Source organism: Peromyscus maniculatus, chromosome 14 (genome assembly GCF_049852395.1).
Source record: "Peromyscus maniculatus bairdii isolate BWxNUB_F1_BW_parent chromosome 14, HU_Pman_BW_mat_3.1, whole genome shotgun sequence".
Lineage (NCBI taxonomy): Eukaryota > Metazoa > Chordata > Mammalia > Rodentia > Cricetidae > Peromyscus > Peromyscus maniculatus.
In genome coordinates, this window is record NC_134865.1 from 17,367,471 (window position 1) to 17,389,080 (window position 21,610).

Here is a 21,610-nt window from a genome sequence, read left to right on the forward strand (position 1 = left end):
GTGATGTCTGAGCTATGCCACCAAAGCCTGAGGAAAAAATGGCAGCCTTCTTTGCAACCTGTTCTATTTTACATGATTGGATTTTTCAATTTTGGTCTAATCAACTTAAATTATTATAGGTACAATTTTGTGAAATATAAAATTAATGGAATTCAAATTTTATGGAATTATAATTGACTATAAAATAGGTTTAATATGATCCTAATTGGAAACACGGCAGTTCACTGTTCCAGAATTCATCTTTTGAAAGTTAAAAAAAAAAACTATCAATGATATATTTGATTCTAATTGATTTTTTTGACTTCTTGAATAATAGAGAGTCATTTTGGATCTAAAAGCATTATCTGTGGTACAGGCCAGAATTTTCCAGGAGTTCACCACAAACAGTGTAGACAACTCAGGTTTGAACCTTAGCATGAGGGTTCCATGATTACTTTTCCAAATGCTTATCTTTCTCTATTAATTCACTTTTTGCATGTAAGGTCATGGTATATACCAATGGAAGCCGTCAATTTTTGACAGATGTGGGGGATTTGGGGCTTAAGTATAAAAATGGTCAGAATTAAAACTGGAGTTCATTCATTCATTCATTCACTATGTGTCAAGAACAAAGTCTGTAAGTCCTCGGGGATACTAGAAAGTCACAGACAAAGGGACTATAACATCTGCTGCCCCTGTATGGGAGGAAGGAGCAGGATCTGAGGAGAAAAAAAAAATAGTATGACACAAAAAGGCAGCGTGGGTAATCAGCGGATGGAGCCCCTGATGAAGATGTGAAGGACATAGTAAAACCGGAAGTCAAAAGGAAACTAGTGCAGCAGAAGACGGCCATCTTCCGTAAACGGAGGCTTCCGCCTGCTTCAAATCCTTACTCTCTGTGACTTCATCTGCAAGTGGCAACAACAGAGCTCACCTTATTGGGCTGTGGAGAAACAACCCAGTACAAAGACACAGAACTTCAATGGGGCAAGTTTATAGATAAACAGAGCACACAGGAGGAGATCGTTCTTCTCAAACAGAAAGCTTCCACGAGGTCCCGAGTGTGTAGGTGCCATTAAATCTTAAACAGCCGTCAGCTGTGGAATCAGTATTACAGGACACACACTTAAGCAACCCGGGAGAAACGACATATCTGGGATCTTCGTCATTTTCTTTCCAGTAGTGGACTTTACACATCATGAGGCTAAAAGAAGCCACAAACTCCAGGACTACCGCACCATCGGGTCCTCTCGCCCCTCCATAGCTATCCCCGTAACAGTTCACAATAGCTCATGAGGGCCCAACCTGTCAGGAGACAAGACTCTGGCTTTCTCAATTTCCTGCACACCTGTCAGGCAACACTAACTACCCTCTGCCAGGCTCCCGACTGAAGGTTGATTGAACAGAGAGGAGCCTTGGACAACAGAGGTAATAGCTCCTTCCAGAGCAGAGGAGACCCATTCGCGGCCCACCTAAGAGTCGTGTGCCTGAGCTCAGAATATTTCTGCCAACAGGCTACTTGATGCACGGATGTCACGTGACCCTCTTCACATCAGGCTGTGGGAACGGGCTAAGAGGAATGACTAGAAAGAAATGCAAATGCTGGACACCACTAATTCTATAACAACCTGCCCAACATCCTTTAAACTGTGTCTGGAAGACTCCTTAGCTCATAGGTGGGATAAAAATCTTAAACTCGTCACAGTTCTTAACACCAAATTTTAGCAGAAAAAAAAATAGTATCTATGTACTATCTGCACAGCTTTTCAGATCCTCTGAGACCCATCATTCACAACCTGCTATGACCCTGATGGACTAAGGGCAGAAGCCCACTTAATCTGCTTCAGCTGTGAGCAGACACCTTGATTCTGATGTCTCTCCATGGGTCACTCAGCTTTAAATTTCTTGACAATGTTGATTTTTTTTTTTTTTTAACTACCTGGGACCAAAAGATAGTCACCAATAAAAACAGATATAACATATTATTTAACCCAGTTCATAATATTTACTCACTTTTATACTCTATAATGTTATAAAAAATCGAAACCTAATGTATTATGAGACTTATTATACAGAAAAAAATCACATTCAAACACAGAATAGCAGGTACACTGAATCTTCTACATGCTCCAGGAATGTAAAAAGATGTTCACTATCACAGGCTCCTCTTCCACAAGGAAATCAAGGTTCACTCCTAACTACAAACTGTTCTGATCAGTTCAGGCCCTAGCAAGTGTCAAACTTAGCTTTAAATACAGGGTCTGATGAGTGAAGGCGGACGTAAAGAAGGAAGTTAGAGAAGTGTGGTCTTCATTATAACACGTAAGAATCTTTCCTATTGCTTTCTGAAAAAAATCACTGTTTCTGTAGAAACAAACACTCCACACATTCATATATGATTCTATTAACAAGAGAGTAACAAAGAAGCATGCTTTTATTCCACATGTGATAAATAGGGTACATGCATAGGCAATCTACATATAGAGATGCGGCGATATTTTATTTGTGCAACCCAATAAAGCTTGCCTGGAGATCAGAAGGAAAAGACAGCCACTATACAGAAGTCAGGCAATGGTAGCACATGCCTTAAATCTTATCACTTCGCAGACAGCTACATCACTTCCATTTCCTGCCCAACTCTGTCACTTCCTGCCTGTCTGTACAGACCTCCAGACTTCTGTGGTTGGTGCTGGGATTAAATGTGATGCAAACATGTTGATCACCTCAAAGGAATACACATGCACTTCCTCTTCACTGAAATTTGGAATTTTCAAGAAAATAACAAATATGTGATTGTGATGAATTTAGTGAGAAAGGCCCCCACAGGCTCATATGTTTGAATACTTGGTTCCCAGTTTGGAAATGTTTAGGAAGGATTAAGGGGTTCGGCCTTGTTGGAAGGGATGTGCCACTGATGGCAGGCTTTGAAGTTTCAAAAGACTCTCACCATTCTGAGTCTCTCTGTCTCTGTCTATATCCCTCCTCTGTCTATCTGCCTCTCCCCCTCTCCCTTCCTCCTTTCTTCTCCACCTCCCTCTCTCCCACTCTCTGCCTCAAGGTTGTGTCTCAAGATGTGAGCTCTTAGCCACTACCCCACTTCCATAACCCCACCATGGAGGTCATGAACTCTAACCTTCTGAAACCATAAGGCCCAAATGAACTTTTTCTTTCGTAAGCTGCTTTGATCATGGTGTCTTATCACAGCAGTAAAAAGGTACGTGATATACCTTTTAAGAAGTCATGGATCCACGCTAAGTAAAAAGAGCATAGCAATCGTAAGTCCTTAAGTCTGTGCACACTATACTGAATCAATTCACCTATATAAGTCGGAAAACATATAGAACATATGGAAGTCGTTTTTAAAAACAAAGTACGAATAGCAGAGTCTGGGTAAGTTCATTTCTGCATCTATGTTCTAGAGATACAGAACGTTTTCAGAGATGACTCATCTGCTGTCAGACTTACCTGTCTACCCAACAGTGCACTGTCACTTCCATTTCAGCCTAGCATCGAATTTTCGGATGTTTTCAGAGATTTGCCACCTTGATTACATTCAGGGAACATGTGTGTTTATGTGGAAGCACTCTGAGCACCCTCTCTAACAGGACACCAAGCCATGAGCAAAATGGGTCCCTTGAAAATACAACCTAATGCAGCTATTGCTTCCCATTCATTCCATGCAGCTATTGCTTCCCATTCATTCCTCTGGATGTTCTCCAAAAAGTTCCTTCTCAAATACGTTTTGAAAGAAGAAAAAAAAATACTCAACTACCATATATCTTATTGACTAAAAGCTTCCATGGCAAGCATCATATTTGTACCAAATTTTTAAATTTGGTTTAATCCAAGTTTTACAGATGAGGAATGTATTTGCAGGTGTTAATGCCATTAGAGAAGGAATCCGTCATGGACCTCAGCTCATTATTTTCTTCTATATGTCCAAGAAGTTTACGGCACATATTCATTGACTTTATCTTCAGGCCTGCAAGCATCTCAATGCACAAATGAAAAAGCTGAGGCATTGAGAGGCTAAGGGGCCTGCGTGGAACTACTTCCTACAAGGATAAAGAAGACCTGCTGCCCAGGGTCCAGCCTTTCTATGATTCTGCTGAAGTTTCCAAGGGTCACTGGCAAGAGGAAGGCTTAGCATTACCCTGACCATCTCAGCACCTGTGGCTTCTGTCTCAATAACGAGCTTATTACCAGGCAACGGCAGCCTTGCTTTCTGCCTGCTCCCTCTTACACACAAAGACTGACAGACAGCCTCTGCTCACCCTGCCTCTGGTGCTCTCCGCCGCGTCTGCCACAGTGTATTTCACAGGCAATTTAAATCTCCTGATTCAGCAATGCGATGTAGTATCACAATCACTGCTCCCTCTTCAAATACACAAGCCACATCAGCTAGAGGATGGCGCCACTGCCACAAAGGGGGCGGAGCACAGTCCTCTCAGTCACTGCGCGGGCACATGAACACGACACAGATACAGCCTTGGGCAACACTAACATTCTGAAGGAAAAGGCAAAGACGTAGTAAAAGTCTTTCTTTTTGTTAAGAACAACCAACCTTGCTAGTAGTTTTATTAAATTTTAAATAAAAGCTAAAGTATGGAGGTACCTAACTCTTACAACTAGAGTCTTCCTTATATTAATGGGAAGACACTCATTTTATTTCTTCAGTGTTCTAGGTTTCCTTACCCTAAAACTACTATTTAAAAAATAAAACTTCAAGAGACAGAAGTGTGTGGCTGCAACTGCCAGAGCGGTACCGGTTAAGGGAATACTCATCCACACCGGCTGCAGCTATCTGTATTGCTAACTAGACCTCTTGCATATATAATTCCATTATACTTTTATAATTCAGCATTTTGAAAATGCTTTTGAACCATTAATCTATTTTCCTGGTTAAAATTCTTTGAGATGTTCTTAACAAGAGTCTTAGATAATGAATTTGCGCAAACTCTGGAACAATCTTTACAGTATTATCATTCTCATTAATTTTCGGAACTACCCACTGTGTTGAGATGATTGTCATGGGCCTAAGACTTCAATTTGGCTAAATATTTTTGCATATATTTCAACATATAAGTAACAAACAGATGTTTAAATGTTAGGTTCGTATGGAGGCCTCAGTAAAATGTGTTTACTTTAATCTCAAGATTACCTTGCCACGCTAATTCTTCTTTTACTCTCTCTTTCCCGCTAAGGCAGTTTTGTCTGCATTTTGGTCATCAGCGGATCATGAATTCCAATAACCTCTTCAGACATAACAATTCTTTGAAACACTGTAGAATCTGAGCCATTTGGTGTACATACAACATCCAACACCCCGGGCATCCGTGGCTTTTAAAAAGAGAAAACATAGAAACTCGAGTACCGTTTTTATAAAGCTTCCACCATCCCTCCAGAGCACTTCAGTATACACTCTCCTCTCTCTTTCCACTGCCATGTTCTTCCTTTCAAGAAAGAGTGGTTTCCATGTGTCTATTATTTGGCTTTAGCAACCTGATGTATGGCACTGCCCTAAGCTGCCCGCAAAAGCTGAGTAGGAAGCCCCAAACAATATTCCTTTATAAGAGTGAAGGCAGTTGCATTCCATACTTTCAGGCGATGTCTTTGCTCTTTGCCTCTTGGTTATCTCCCAAGCCTGCTTCTGCTGCCATTGTTTCAGCCTTTAGCACTCACATATCAGAGCACTAAGTATTTCATTACTGGTTTATCTGTCCAGAGGCTTGAGGAGCCGGAACAATTAACCCTCCCTTCACAGTGATTGATACAGGCTTTGCTTTCAATTTGTTCCACTACACAGATCATGAAATTCTGAATGCAATCATCCTCATTGACCTACACTTCCAAACGCACGGCTACAATGAGACGAAAGTAATTATGAAGAGGAACACAGGAGCACTGAGATCTGAGCCCAGTCTTTGAAAAATCTGTGAGATGACCTTCTGGCAAAACTGGCAAATTCTTATGCTCAGGAAAACGACAGTTTTGTGTCTCTAAGAATATTCAGTGCAAGCTGACTGGAATGGTATACACTTGGAAAACTGTAGAAGGCCACTATGAATCTGTCAGAGGCAGAGTTAAACCCTAACATCATAGCTTCCTTGGTGCAAATTTTCTCAAGCAAACCAAACTCCCTGATTTGTGTTAAAAAGAAAAAGGCCTTGCCCACAGCAGAGAATCCAGGGTGGGATCTTCTAGAAAGAGCCATAGACCTGAACTACCCACTTCCCTCTCCCTCCCTTTAGATGAAGATTCGCCTTAAGAAATGAATACATTTTTCACAAAGTCTGAAAAATAGCTTCAAATAAATATTAATCTACTGCAATCGATATATATGAGGAATGGAGAGGGGCTGGTAGGAGAGTAGTGAGTACAGAACTATATTAAAACAAGGGTTGCAGTTCAAGAAAATCAGGTGGAAAGCGAGGCAGTAAGGCCTGCGGCTCTAATCACAGGGCAGAGTGATGGAGATGAAGCAATACTGCATGGATTAGCAATGAATTATTTTGAACCATAATCATATGCCTGCACAGAAGACAGGCAAAAACTAACCATTACTCACAAACTGATCTGCTGATTGAGAGAGAGAGGAGAAAGAGAGAGACAGAGAGAGAGAGAGAGAGAGGAAGAGAGAGAGAGAGAGGTTTATATGCTAAACTAATTCAGAATAATGAAAACCTAAAAATGTGGTTATACCTCAAGCAACATTTTATTTTTAATGTCTGCCACTTACTACCTAATATGGAGAATTGAGAATATAAACTGTAAAGTGCTCGGATTCAAACGGGATTAAACCAATCATCTGCTTGAACATTAGGATGTGACAGATCTCTTCCTGTCTCCTTTCCTTTTTGTGTAATCAAACCATTTACAGATAACTCGCCACTCCCCAAATTAAAAAAAAAAAAAAAAAAAGGAAATGTAAGTGTTTAGTTCTGAAGAAGTAACAGCACTCCCAGAATTAACTTCAATGGGGGAATCTGAAAAATTCATATCAAATGAAGAGTCGATTGTTAGAACTAATTTTGTTGGGAATGAAAAAAAAAAAAGAATCAGAACTGCTGGTAGCAGGAGATTCTTCGGAACAGACTGTTTAAATGAAGAGCACTTTAATCAGTGGAGGAATCCTCACATTCCTAATGTCTTGCTGTGTATTCTGCAGGTTAGAGCAGCAGCTGGTTGAGGTCATATATCTTTTGCGAGCATCCCAAAAAGGCTCACTGCCAGACTGTTAAATTATGAATAAGCAATGAACAAAAGAATGCAGATACGGTGGTGACAAGATAATCCAAGCAAATTTATCTATGACAAATTTCACAGGATTAACAAATTACATTTACACAGAACAATAAAAATGCGCAAAAAAAAATGATGAGCCTACTTTTCCTCACAGCACTAGGAAAACAAAAAAGTCACCAATCCACTGCATATATTTAAATTTAACTCAATCTAAAGTAAGACATTTATAATTCATTCAAGATATCTTTGTAACTTCTTTGCATTTGAGGTAGAAATAGACAAATAGTATATCTGCTATGTATTTTGTACCTATTTAATATTGTCAACAGTATTAATATATAACCTGCATATAGCATGTATGAAATCCTGCACAATAAAAATTCCATTCACATGTGAATGGAATGCATATATTTTCAGAAGCAGATTCTGAAGAATAAATTATTTTTATAGAAAAGATGCACCTTCATTCAAAGTAATACATATCAACTATGAAAATATCCTTATTCGGTGACGTCTATGTTTTCTAGGTCCAAAGGAAGAGAGGTTCTGAAAACAGTTTCAATTATTCCAGTTGCCTACATCCACTCCTGTAGTCCCTCTGAACAAAGTGCTTCTAAATGAAGTTATAAAACCGCATCCTTTTCTGCAGTGCCATAGCAAAAGGAAAATGCATAGATTTAGCAGGGAAAGTGCCCTAGTTCCCACTGGTTTCACCTGCAGTTGACTAAATTCAACATTAGCTTTTTCTTTACAATAAAATCATCTTATACATCTTTTTACAAATCTTACAGTAAATGTGATGTGATACTGCATTATTCTGGGATCCCACGAAGAGGTACTGAAGGGCCATGAAACTACACTTGGAAGCATGTGACATAGAGAGCTGTTACGTTTCCACGCTGTTTGTTAGATACCCCAGGCAGGGCCCTTTAATTGTTTTCGAATTTTTGCTGATAATAGGATGCTGGAATCAGACACGATTTCTCTTAAGATGGTCTGACTGCTACTTTGAATTCCGCAACCTGTATTTCACTTACACTTCTCATTGACGTCTGCTTTTGATCTCCAATGTTTTTGTGTCTCTCTCTAAATGAGTTCCTACCAATATTTTATCAGGCAACATTTTTGTGTAAACAAATTGCTGATTGTAAAAATGAATATCTAATTAAGACCTACAAACAAAATGCTTGCCTTCATCAACCACAAATACTCAAGCACTGCTAACCTAATCTGCCCGGCTCGATACTTCTGCTCCCAGAGTTTAACCCTCCTTGGTTAACAGCACTTATCCAAAAACGCAAAGATAAAATGTCATGCTTGGCCTTGCCGCCCTCAATCTACCCTGCACTCTGCAGAGAATAGGCCCGAAGCCTGACACTAGAAAGTTTACTAAATCAGTTTTACTCCAAGAGGTACAAGCCCGACCAGCCACGTAGATCCTTGACATGGAGAAATGAAGGTGGTACAGAAGATGACCCTTCTTGAAGTTATGTCTGTGTGTCTGTCCATCTATGTGTCTCTGTGTGTGCACATATGTGCCTGTGCAGTGTGTAAAGAAGGACTGAACAATATCCCACCAGGCTGGGGAAATGGCTCAGTGGATAAAGTGTTCACAGTGCAAGTGTGTGGCCCTGAGTTCAGATCCCCAGCATCCACACAAAAGCCTGCAATCCCCGTATGTCCTCCTGTTACAATACAGGAGGAAAGACCAGAGAATCCCCAGCTCGCCTAGGATTGGGAGCAACAAACAAGGGGCCCTGCCTCATATAAGGTAGAAAGTGAGGATGAACACCTGGGTTGTCCTCTGACCTTCACATGTACATGCCCACCCTTGCATACTGTAACACATGAATATACACACCCCATATCATTCATAATTCAAAAGATAAAATAGCCAGGGGATAGTGGCGCACATCTTTCATCCCAGCACTCGGGAGGCAGAGACAGGCAGATCTCTGTGAGTCTGAAGCCAGCCTGATCTACATGGCTACCCAGAGAAACCCTGTCTTGAATAAATAAATAAAATAATAACCTACCAATTATATCCAAGTGGTAGTTGATTTTAACTAAATAAGTAAGTATATGAAAAGCCCTCAGAACAATACCTGCTTATTAACAGTTTCTTTAAATGCTTGCTGACATTATAATGCCTGGGACCTTTGCAGATGCCAATTCACACAGAAGGCCAGTTCATTCTATATTTCAAATAATCCTGCCCCCAAACACAGTTAGACTGTGGACCACGTGATTCAGAAAGCTCTCTGGGACTGTTCCTACCAAAGCAAACCTGCATCTATTTCATTCTTGAGACCTGGTGAAGCAAAGCATCATGGGTAGAAGGGGGTGGGGTATATGTCTACCAGAAGCTGATGCCTGTAAAGTGAGTCAGCTAAAACTGTGATGAGCGCATGCGCTGCTGTGGAATTTGCCTACAAAGGGATCAGAACGTTCAATGGCAAGGAAGATACACGGGAAATACCAATTGCTCTTCCCACCGACGCTACAGACACTGCATTCCTGCAACTCTCCAAACACACAGTGAAGGTTGTGCGGACAGCATGATCATCCCTCTTTGCCACAGGGGCCTGTTCCCCATTGGCTCGGAAATCCCTAGCTTTGAAAGACCCAAAGCCACAGGCTCCTCACAGTGGTGTGACAGACAGTCCATGTCTACAGCACACTGTCCAAGTCTACATCACAGACAAACCCGAATTCCATCTCCATTTCTACGCAGGAAGCTGCTGCCATTTCCTACGCAGAGACACTAACACTCCCTAAAAGGGGTCATAAGGAAACTAAAGCAAAGGTACTGTGGCAGCTGCAGAGCAGGGTCTGAAGGAGGACAGTGTCCAGTGACGTTCATCACTGTCCTATGGAACCTATTTCTAGATCCATCAAAACATCTTTTTTTTTCCCTAAAAATTGCTATAACCACACTTACATTTATGTATCTTCTTCTTTCCTCCAAGAGCATTTCATAGTCATTAATTATTATATTTTACAAAGTAGATGCCTACTATCCCAGAAAACTCAACTAATATGAGGAGGGGAATGTGAAATTTAAAAAAAAAAATGTAGAAGGTCTTGTGTCTCTGAACTCTGCACTGCCTACTTTTAGAGAGAGAGGGCTGTCCTCTGACTCTAAAGTTTCGGACGTCTAACGTAAGAACATGTGCTGTTTAGCTCCAGTCACCAAGGCCATGGTGAAGACTCGATCAGTAGAGACGGTGGAGGAAGCAATGGATACTTGTAGTCTGGGGTCAGGAACACCAAGGTCCACAGTAACATGGAATTTTCTTCTTGTTCCTCATGACCCTGTATACAAGAGTACACGGTATTCCCTTTAATTTACCAAGAAACTGAGCCTTACAAATGTACATAGACAACAAGCCCAAATGTTCTTCAATGTTCTCACTGCCCGTGGCATTTCAGAGACCACAGCAGTCCTTCCAGACTTAGGAAACCATGCCCTGTTTATGCATGATGCTATTACGAATATTACTACAGATTATTCTATGTAAGGGTCTATCAAACTTGATACTGCAAACATCCTGTTCACGCTAATGAGGCCCAACGCAGTAAAAACACCATTCAGTTACAGTTGGTTTATTACACTGCCCAATGAGAAGAAAGAAAAAAGGTCACTATTTACCATGATAATGCTAACATCATTAATGCAAACAACTGAATTTTCTCATGAATGTAGACGTTCTCACCTAATTGTAGATTTAAAATTCCAGTACACGCAACCATGGGAGCGTTTAAAAGCCAGAGAGTAATATTTACTTAACCAATCTATTAAAATTTTCAGCATATTTTTTATACACATGGACCCCAGGAGTTACATTCTAAGCCAAATGCAATACAGAACTTTCAAAAAAATCAATCAAAATAACTAAATGCTACAATCTAGGGGAAAAAATGGCCATGTAAACAAAGAGTTGGGGCTAGGCACTACAGCCTGTGTGCTTGGTGTCCCTTAAATTTAGCAGCATTCTGTCCAAGAAGGGGTCACGTCAATTTCAGAAAAGCAAGAGTATAGTAAGGTTTACACTGGGGTCACTATTAATACCAGAGCACTGGAGGGTGTTTATTAGAGAAAACATTCTGTGTGATCTATCCCGAGAGATAGTCCCACACATGAACCTCCAAGACATCATACATGACCACTTCACAGACACGCCTCCCTATCCCCCCTGACCATTGCTTCATAGGACACCACACACACACACACACACACACACACACACACACACACACACACACACACACGTATCTCTGGTCATAGAAAAACCTCACAACAGAGCAGGGGCCCTGGGCAGCAGATCCTGGTTTAAGTAAATGAAACTGCAGCATGCCCGTGAGTCTTGGTCTAAGATCTTGGGAATGAAAGGGGTCGCTGAAATTTCAGCACTCCCATAAAACCTCTTTGCTATGAGACAGTTGTTATGAAGAAGGATGGCAAGGGAAGATCAAAACTCCTATCACTAAATCTATCAAGCTGTCCTCATGTGTGGGTTATATTTAAAGGGCAATGTAATCCTGATTTATTGCCAAGGAAGATGTTAATTATGCATAACTTCTAGTCAAAAAAAATAAGTCATACTACATATAGTGTGGGAACAATCACCCCTGCCCACACTCAAAGAATGAACTTAGAGACTTCTAGGGCAGTGGGGTTAAACCTTCCACAGTGGTCTTGCAAGATCAGGTGCCTGGTGAGCAGGCATAGGCAAGGCTACCACAGCAGGTGTTCTAGCCCTTAGTGTGGAGGCCCTTCCTCTGGCTCCCCAAGGCCTGACCAGGAGCAGGTGTGTGAGCTTCTGAACACCATCTAGCCTTCATTATTTCCTTACGAGATTCTCCTTTTGCTCACTCCCCCACTTATGTCTACAGTTCTCAACAGAGACTTACCTACCCGTTCACCCTTCGCCAACTATCCTGTCTGCATGGGGACCCTCCAGATGCGTGGACTTGGTCACAGCGGCAAGCCATTCGGCAAGTTTGGCTGCCGGTCATTCTCCACTCTGAACTCAATTTCTAGTTTGAATGGGGTAGTGAGGAGGCTTCTACAAGCAAGTACTGGCTGTTAGGGCAAGGGCTCATGGCTGCCTGCTTATCTGTAACTTGTAAGCCTAAGCCCACCTAAGGCATTTTTGTCTTGGAATAGGACCATCATGTATTTTTATTCCCAAACATATGTCCATTACACGTTATAGCATGTATTCACATGCTCACTATACTGTACTCATAAAATGTCACAGATTGGGGGAAATAACACGTACATTTTTATTTTTAAAACAGCATTAAATGATGTTGAATTCCAGTTAACTCATCATATAAAATCAGATCTAGTGAATGGCCATTGGACATCTGCAGTGTCTTTCGATCCCTCAGTTCATAAATCAGAAAGTGGGAATCAGAAGAGATCCCGCAATGTGGGAGGGTCCTGTGTAACACGGGTCCCTGTAGCTCCTGACTCTGGAGTCCCCCCATCTAATATCCTCTCCGGTGGATCTATGATATGCCCATGCATTACAGTTCCCGCTGACAGCCTGTTGCCTTGGAAATATTTCATTATTTCAGTTTTTCCATTTGTAGGACCCTTGGCCTTGTAATACGAAGGCCATCCTATTTCATATTTTCGATTATCATTTAAGCAATCTTGTGGAGCTATTTATATATATAAGCAAGTGTGAGACAACACATATCATCATTCATCACTGTTTAAGCTAGCGCGGCAGGAATGCCTTAAGAAAAGTGCCCACCACCACCTCTACCTTTTAGTGCCTTGCAAACCAGCATGGGCACAGCACATGCTTGACACTTCTCTCTAATTTTCTTGGTTATAGGTCCATAGAGCGGAACAACTCTGTGGCAGTGCTCTATAATTTGCAGCCTATTAGAGTTTAAAGAAAAAAAAATCAAACAAGTGCATTATACACACGGTTTTCAACTTATTCTTTCAAGCTCTCGAGCCACACTCTCGGTATGCATGATTCAGAGACCTTGAAGGCGTGCTAAACTGCCACTAAAGACATTATCAAGAACAAGCTTCTCTGTACCCAATTGTACAGAAAGAAACTTTGCACACGATGACATGGGGACACTTGATGAATTTGTCGGACAATACAAATGGTATCTTTCCCTTAATTGGATGGTGGACATATCTGAAAAGCAGGTTAGGTGCCCATAAACAGCTGTGTGGGATCAGTAAGTTGGGAACCACTCTTTAAATAACTGGAACAAAAAATTTAAAACAGGTCCATCAACATATCTGTGTTCAGCTGTCACAGCAGAGATATACCAGGTACCAGCCAATTCCAGGCACAAAGTCCAAACCACAGTGGGATAACTGACTGACTTAGGTGAAAGAAGGTTCTACGAGAAACAACTTCTTTTTAAACAAGCCATCTGACTTCTCATTTCTCATTACAAAATGAAAACAACTCGTACGCGCGTGCGACTTTTACACTTGAAAGTGTTAAGAGCATTTAAAGTCCTGGTAACAGAGTGAATCCTTGGGGTATAAAGCCACTGTCTGGATAACGGGCCAAGTTCGTGGTTATTACTGTCTCCAACAGTTGATGACCCCCTCCTTCCTCTCGCCTATAAGGTAGCCCCTGTCTCCTACCCACTTATTATCCTCCTTCTCCCTATAGGTGACAGTTTCTTAGATCCAACCTTTAAAATGACAGCATCCAAGCTGAACAAGATGCTATTAAAGGACATTAAATTAAATACAGTATATCCTCCTACAACTTCAATCAGAATTTCAGACCAAGTGTTATTTAGTTCAGCTCTCAAGTGGAGCAGAATAACAAATCGCACACTTTGATTTACCTTCCTCGAATGCCAAATGGAGGCAGGTGATAAAGAACGCACTCATGCACAGGCTATGAAGTTTCCCCTAGAAATTAATTCTATCTTCAAGATTCCTATCTCAGAGAAATTCCCAAAATGGCACACAAATAGGCCTCTGCTAGAGAGATTACTGGGGCCATCCAAGTAAATGCATTTACTACCAGCAGAAAAGGGAAGGAAGAAGTTGGGAGGAAAGGAAGGGAGAGAGGAAGGAAGGGGGGAGAGGAGGAGAAAGGAGGGGCAAGCATGGTGAGGCAGGGGGAATGGGGTCAATTGTAAATTGATTTCAAAGTATTTATCACCTTGTTAAATAAAAGTCACCATTCAAAGCTTAGTACAATGCTCTGAAAATAGATTTATCTACAAGAGTAAAATATTCAAGATATGAATTCTCCATGAGACACAAATATTAAGAACTAGATGTTCATTTTCCTCTATCTTCAGACGTCTGGCTTTCTAGTTTGAAAGTAACCGTTAATGTGTGTAGTATTTAACATCTTTTAAAACTAGATGACATACGACCCCGTTCTCTAGTACATGCTTTCCACGGAATTATCTAAGACTTTAGAATGAGTCGACTAGGCATCTACTTTTAGAAGCTGTTCCCTTAATCCTGACCATTGTGCTTGCTGTCTTTTATATACATGGTGATAATGCATTCCCAAAACAAACAAAAAAGAACTACTAAGACCATAGGTTTTTAAATGCACAGTTGTCTGCCTGTCTCCCCGTCTTTGCTTTATACACTGAAGCTCTGCTGTATCAAAAATAAAAACCATCCATGTGATAACTAACTCATGCATCCAAGTGAAGCACTTCTCTCAGCTTTTCAAGTTCTCCTAAGCCTGTGAGGAAAGGAACTGCTTGCTGGGTGTGTGTGTGTGGGGGGGGGGGGGGATGTGGACCTCAACTGTATTTGTTTTCTTCTCGAATCAACGGGTAGCAGCATTTCATACTTCCTACTGAGCCTTTCCTCTTGGAGACAGAAAGAGATATTCACTTTGCTCAAACCGATATGCTATACGCAATTAATGTCATTAACGCTGTCAATTAATAGCAAATAGGCTTCTAAACAAAGTAGGCTGGGTGGACAGCGGGAGGGAAGCACATTGGAGCTGGGGGGCGGGGTCCAGCCACTCGGAAAGCCTAACAATGCTGTTCACGTAGGATGGTTAGGGATGTTTTGAACACAAACTCCCTCTCCCTTTTGGCTCTAGTAGTTTAACTAACTTCAGACAGACATGCTCCACTGATCCCCTCGCCTGGATGTGCAATTCTCACCAGGAACTTTTTCAAACACCGATTCCCCAAACAGTAACTAACCGGGTAGAGACGCTCAGACCACTGACACGTTTTTTGGATCTTGCTGTTTGTTTGCTCATTTACACTTAAGGGGGTTTCTTCTTTCTTTTCCTTACTCTCTTATATATTTATTTATTTTTATTTTATTTTTCCTGGAGAGGGGGTGGAGAGAAAGGGAGGGCAAGAGCGGAGGGCAGAGTCCGGGACCCACAAGTTGCCCGGCCCCGGGCAGCGGCGGCGGGAGGCGGGCGCGCCTGGCTGAGCCCGCCCGGCCTAGCAGCTCGCGGAGACGGCCCCTCGAGCCCTGCGCTCCGCTCCCGCCCCGGCCTCCTCCCCCTCCCCTCCCCCTCCCCAGCTCATTCCCTTCCTCGAGAGCAGCTGCCGCGGGACCTGCGGCGGCCGGGGGATCCCCGGCCCCCACCCTCCCTCCCTCCCTCCCGCGGCTCCCGGGCACACACAGCGCCTTCTCTTTGGGGTTTGTTTGTCTTTTTTTTTTTTTTTAATCTTTTTTCCCCCCTCTCTTTCTTTTGCTTTTTTTTTTTTCCTCCTTTTTTTTTTTTCCAATCAGCGAGTCACTCCATTCGCCGAGCTCAGGAGGTGCGACTGCTCGCCGCCCGCCGCCGCCGCCAGAGCCCGCTCGCTGCCGCAGCCGCCCGCCGCGGGCGGACAATGCGCGGGGAACCCGGCGGCGCAGCCCCCCGCCCCCGGGACCGCGGGGCCGGCGGGCCCCGAGGCGGGCTGCGGAGGGAGCGAGCCCGCCACCCCGGCCGGCGGCGGGCGCAGGGCGCGGGCGGCAGGTTCAATAAACAGAAAAGTGTTACCGTTCTCGCCTGGAAGGATCCTGCTGAAAGCTGGGCTTGGTGGGCGCCATCTTCCTGCAATTTTTTTTTCCTCTCTTACTTTTTGCCTCGCTCCCCCCCTCTCCCGGGGCGGGGGGCGTGGGGAGGGCGGGAGGGGGGTGTGCGTGTGCGTGGGCTGGCGGGAGAGAGTGCGGGCGTGCGCGGCGCTCGGGGGGCCCGGCGGGCGGCGGCCGTGGCCGTGGCCGTGGCCGTGGTGGCGGCGGCCGCGCTGCTGAGCCTGGGAGGCTACGGGAAAGTAGTGGGGCCCGAGCGTCGCCGGCGGCCGGACGTCCCCTCGCGCCCGGAGTGCTCCCCGCCGCAGGTCGCCGCCTCCTCGGCCGCCCGAGCCTGGTCCTCCCCTTGCTCGCCCGCCGCCGCCGCTGCCGCCGCCGCCGCCGCCGCCGCCGTCCATGCGCTGCTGCACAGCGCCCGCGGCCCGGGCCGCCCCGGCTCCCGAGACATGCCCGGCGCGGAGACAGGCGGCCGGCGCGGGCGGCGGCGGAGGAGGGGCGGGCGGGCGGCGGGGGAGGCGGCCGCGCGGTCCCGCGGGCAACCCGGCCAGGGCCTCCGGGTGCTCGGGGCCGGCGCGCGGCCGCAAGCGCCCTCGCCGCAGCCACCGGGGTCGGGCCGCGGGCAGGTGGGGAGCACACCCTCCTGGCAGGCGGGCGGGGAGGGGGGAGAGATCGGGGCCGCGGGGGGGGGGGCGTTGCGGAGCCTAAGAGTGGAGGGACCCGGAGAGGGAGGACACGCAGGGGGTTCCCAGCTTGACCACTGGGAAAGTATTTCTGGGCATTTTCCAGCTGCTTTGCTCCAGAGCTGGCTCTCTCCGCCTGCAAGCAGATACACACCCCCTTCCCCTCCCCCTCCCCCTCTTTCTCCTCTCTCTCTCTCTCTCTCTCTCTCTCTCTCTCTCTCTCTCTCTCTCTCTCCCCTCCCTCACTTCCCCTCCCTCTCTCTGTGTCTCTCAGTGTCTCTCTGTCTCTGTTCTCTCCATGTCTCTCCCCCCCCCTCTTTCCCTCTCTCGCCCCTTCCCTTCCTCCCTCCCTTTGCGCGTCCCTCTCTCTCTCTCCCTCCCTCTTTCTCATTTGGGGACTGGGAAGCTTGGCTGCTGGCGCAACAACGCCACTCAGTTGCAGTTTCAAACACTTCCCTTCTCTGGAGTATTTCAGCCCTGCAGTATAGAGAGAGTGGGAATTAGAATGCCTAGAGAGGGGGCTGGACCGTCTTCAGGGGGGCAGTGGAAACAGAAGCGTGAGTGATGGGTCTTGAGCTGGCCAAGGCCAGCAGGCCCAACAGCCCTGTGCCTCTGAGCAAGGATGGAGGACCTGCACCTTGTGACTCTGGCGCCCTCAGCCAGGAGCCCGAGCTGGAACATCTGCATTTTTCCACATATGTTGACCCCAGGGCTCACAGGCCAATCCCCATGCCTTGAGATGCAGTTGCACACAAATGCCATTGCAGAGTCAGGTCCTGGTACCTGGGACTGGATTGCTGGCCTCTGAAATCTAGTCCAGTCACCTCCCCCCATTAAACTGCCCAGCGAGGCCTAGAGAAATAGCGACTCAGTGCAGAGCCAGCTGGAATCCTGGAGAGACCCTGGGGAGAGCATTTGTCCACTGTGCCTCAACGGAACAAGGAGGACAGCTCTTTTTGCAGTCTAGGGCCAGTTCTGCATTAGGCATTCAAGAAAGACACCCAAGACAGCTAGCTCCCTATCCAACAAATGAAAGGGTCTGATGGGAAACATGATTTCAAGTGAAGCCTTGCCTTCTGCTTTAGAGTTGGGGGTGGGGGGTGGTCAATAGGTGTCCCCTTCGGTGCGACCCTTCCAGTAAAGTAGGGAAGGGATTCAGAACCTCCACTGAATACACAAGTGTATGGTGGTAGAGGTGCAGCATCTTCGTGATGTGGAATACTCTTTGGAGGAGTCGTTAGTACACTCTACAGGTAGGAGAAATAGAGAATGGTCGGGGAATGAATCGCATCAGTGATGAGTGTTACCTACAAGACAAACGGGGGCTAGCTAAGGAGAGGGAGAGTTAGCCAGCTGGAAGTTCTGGCTCCAGGAGAGACAGTGTAGGGCAATTCTGCCCAGGGGTGCCAAATAAGAGAAGCTCATGTTCTCTCAACAGGCAGACCACTGCTTGAAAACCCACCGCGGCCACCCCCACCCCCACCCCCATCAGACTCCCAAAAGTACTTTAAGATTTTTAATGACATATCACAATTCACTTTAGCAAAGGAAAAAAAATTAAAAAAAAAAAAAGTCCAGGTCTCCAGGCGGAAATGAAGGCTACCCCTCAGAGCCCTGAAGCCTGGGAACTATGAATGGAGCCTCCTTACCTCTGACACCTGCCAATAATCTTCTTGCCCAACTCTTCTGCCCCCACATTGACTAAAATTAAAGACAGTAACAGGTGTCACGAGAGCTGAGGAACAAAACCAAAGGAATCTTGACTGTCACTGCTACTGCCTTTCCTCTGTCAGGATAAGAGAAGAGTTAAATGGAGGGCAGGAAGCATGCACTCCAAAGAGAAAGTTCAGAACTCTTCTTTAAAGCTTGTCTTTAGAAGAGCAATAGGATCGAGGTCTAACAAGTGGTCTGAGTCCCCACAGGAAGTGTGAAAGGGAAGTCATGAGGCAGGCACTTGGGGGGGGGGAACTGCCCCTGGGTGTTCCTGACTTGAAGGAAGATGAACCCCAAGATCATCCCTTTCTAAAGGACAATGCCAATGCTGAGAGAAAGAGAGAGAGAGAGAGAGAGAGAGAGAGAGAGAGAGAGAGAGAGAGAGAGAGAACCTAAAAACCACCATGACAGCCCCTTATGCCCAATTTACATCTTCTAGGTCAGCTCCAGTTCCTGGAGGTCCCTGGAATTGTCCAAAGGCCATGTGACATTTCTGACCCTTGAATCTCTTCTTCACAAACCACACTATTGTCACTCTTGCCTACACTTCCTAGTTAAAGTGACTGCCAGATTCTATTGTCATTTAAATGTTTTATAAACGACAATAAATAAATAAATAAATAAAACATACCTGGACCATGAAAAGGAAAAATTGGATTCTTTACTGGTGTTCTACATCTGGAAGATGCCCAGATCTATTTTTATTAAAGGTTCTTGTAATCACTGGAGTAAAACAAGTCTAAAATAATTTAAGCAAAAAAAAAAAAAAAAAAAGTCTTTGACAAAGATTAGCCCCCTTTGAGTTATTTTCAATGACTTCTTTTTTAAACTTTTGACGATAAGCAGAGCATGTAATGAAGTCTTCTACAGAATATTTGCAATTACATGAACTTGGAATATACTGTGTTAGGCAAAATCTGGTCACTGGGCCATTGGTTAGAAGGCACAAAATATAGCAATGACAGATTACTGTAACCTTTACAGTTTAAATACTGTTGTTTCAAACCAAAGGTTCTCAAATCAATGAAGTTTCAAATATGAGGTAAAAGGGGAATTTGAATTATGCATTGTGTATATTTAAGTTAAATGCCATTGGCAAATCTCTCAGATGTTTAATCTGTACAATCTGGGAAACACAAATATTTAATTTCACACTCTCATGTGCTCTTTTTTTTTCCTTCCATCTACCATAAAATTGAGCCCCATGAATGGAGAGTTTACCTTTTTATTACATTGTTGGTTTTTCTCATAGCGTTTTTGTAGATCATATTTTCAGTAAAATCTTGGAACATCGAAAGTTATCCTTAAGGAAAAACTTCAGGATTAGAAAGCTGTTGGTGGCAAATTAATTTCTTTCTTTCCTGACTGAATCAAAGGGTGATCAGTGTTTCATTGACAATTATTTTTGAATCTAGAGAATGTCTTTAGAAAAAAAAATGCAAGCAAATTCTACCTTAAAACTTCCTTCTCATCACCAAGCCTAACTTTTGTAAAATTTGCTTCTTAACTTGTATCTCAGAATCTCATCTATTTGCATTATAATGCGTTTAAGATGAACACTTAACAGCGCCTAAGAGATTCGAATTTCACGTTGTATTTCCCTGTAGTAACAGGTGACATGATCACACTTTTAGGTAGAAATTGCAAGTCTATCGCTGCCCATGAAAATCGTTTCTATCCTATTTGGAAACAAATGATCAATCAGCCTCCGATGATCAATTGCTCCCCTGGCTGTCCATCAGCGCGGATTCGCACCGGCAGAGACAGTGAGAACATTTTGCTGGAAGGGGAGAGGAAGCCCAAACTTTGCAAAAGCATCCAGTGCGGCGTCTCAGACTTCCCTGGAACTCTCCGGCTACTCGGGGCTGAGGCTCTACGTTCACGGCCTGGCAGAGGGCAAAGGATGACTTCACTTCGCCAGTGCACTCGAGAGCTTTTCAGTTCGGATTGTGTAATTCCCCCCTTCCCATCTTCTATAGCACAGGGGCAGGCAAAGTGAGCCCTAACGGTATGCATGTGTGTTCTCAGGCACAAAACAAGAGCAAAGTGAGTCCCACCCCAGGGCCCGGGGCGGGGGTACTATCCCAGCTCGGGCGGGACTACTCACCGCTGCTGGTAGGAGGTGATGCCCTGGACGTTCTGCGGGGTGCCGTTGGCCGCGGTGCCGGCCCTCCCCATGCCCGCACCGGCCGGTACCCCAGCGGCTGCCCCGCCGGCCGCCGCGGCCGTCACCTGCACGCTGAAATCCGGAAAGATTCGGATCATCGCCGCGGCTTGGAGCCCCAGGCGCGGCTGCTCTGGGCTCAGGCTGGCGGGGGCTCGGGCTCGGGTTCGGGCGGCGGCGGCAGCAGCGGCGTGAGCGGCGGCGGCGGCAGCAGCGGAGCCAGGCACCAGCCTGCAATCCCATTAGTGAGCCGCGGCCACTGTGCGCGGCGGAGAGGCGCTTTGATGTGCGCGCAGCGGGCTGAGGTGGAGGGGGGGCGAGGAGGAGGTGCGGGGGGTGTGCGAGGGACTTGCAAACAGCAAAACGTGTCAGGGTGGGGCCTTTTCTCCCTTTTGGGGGGCACTGTTGCTCCCCCTTCTTTCCAGGATGTTGCTCTCACTGGCTGCTCCAGCAGCGCCGCGCGAGCCCAGCTGAGGGAAGAAGGGGAGGGGGTGGAGGAGGAAGGATGCACCGGGAGGCTTGGCGAGGACTTGGCCGGTGCAAGGGAATAACGGGCAGTGGAGGGTGCATTTCTTTCAGTTCCTCTTCTGCACACACACACACACACACACACACACACACACCGCACTTCCGACCCAAAGTGCAAGTCTATGGTGCGCTCTCTCTCTCCTCCTTTCTCTGGAGAAATAACCACCATCTAGGCAGGCTCCAGCCTTCCGCGGCTGCCAGAAACCGGGATCCCAGCCCGCGGGTGGAGGAATGGGGCGCAGAGCCTCCCGTTTCAGCCCGGACCCCTCTTTGACCCTATTC

General features: G+C 45.3%; 1 protein-coding gene across 11 annotated transcripts in view; it reads right to left on the reverse strand.

Moving 5' to 3' along the window:
- The window catches only part of Npas3 (neuronal PAS domain protein 3), an 846,664-nt gene extending 825,474 nt beyond the window's left edge, over positions 1–21,190 (reverse strand). For 5 of the 11 annotated variants that reach the window (XM_015994173.3, XM_015994172.3, XM_006975275.4 and 2 more), the window contains exon 1: positions 20,744–21,189. In XM_015994173.3, the coding sequence (XP_015849659.1) occupies positions 20,744–20,901 (158 nt within the window). In that variant the 5' untranslated portion in view covers positions 20,902–21,189. Of the gene's footprint in view, positions 1–16,211; positions 16,575–20,743 lie in introns of those variants that run through there. The other 6 variants (XM_042260622.2, XM_042260619.2, XM_042260617.2 and 3 more) reach the window with 4 other exon arrangements.
- Between the last annotated feature and the right edge of the window lie 420 nt (positions 21,191–21,610).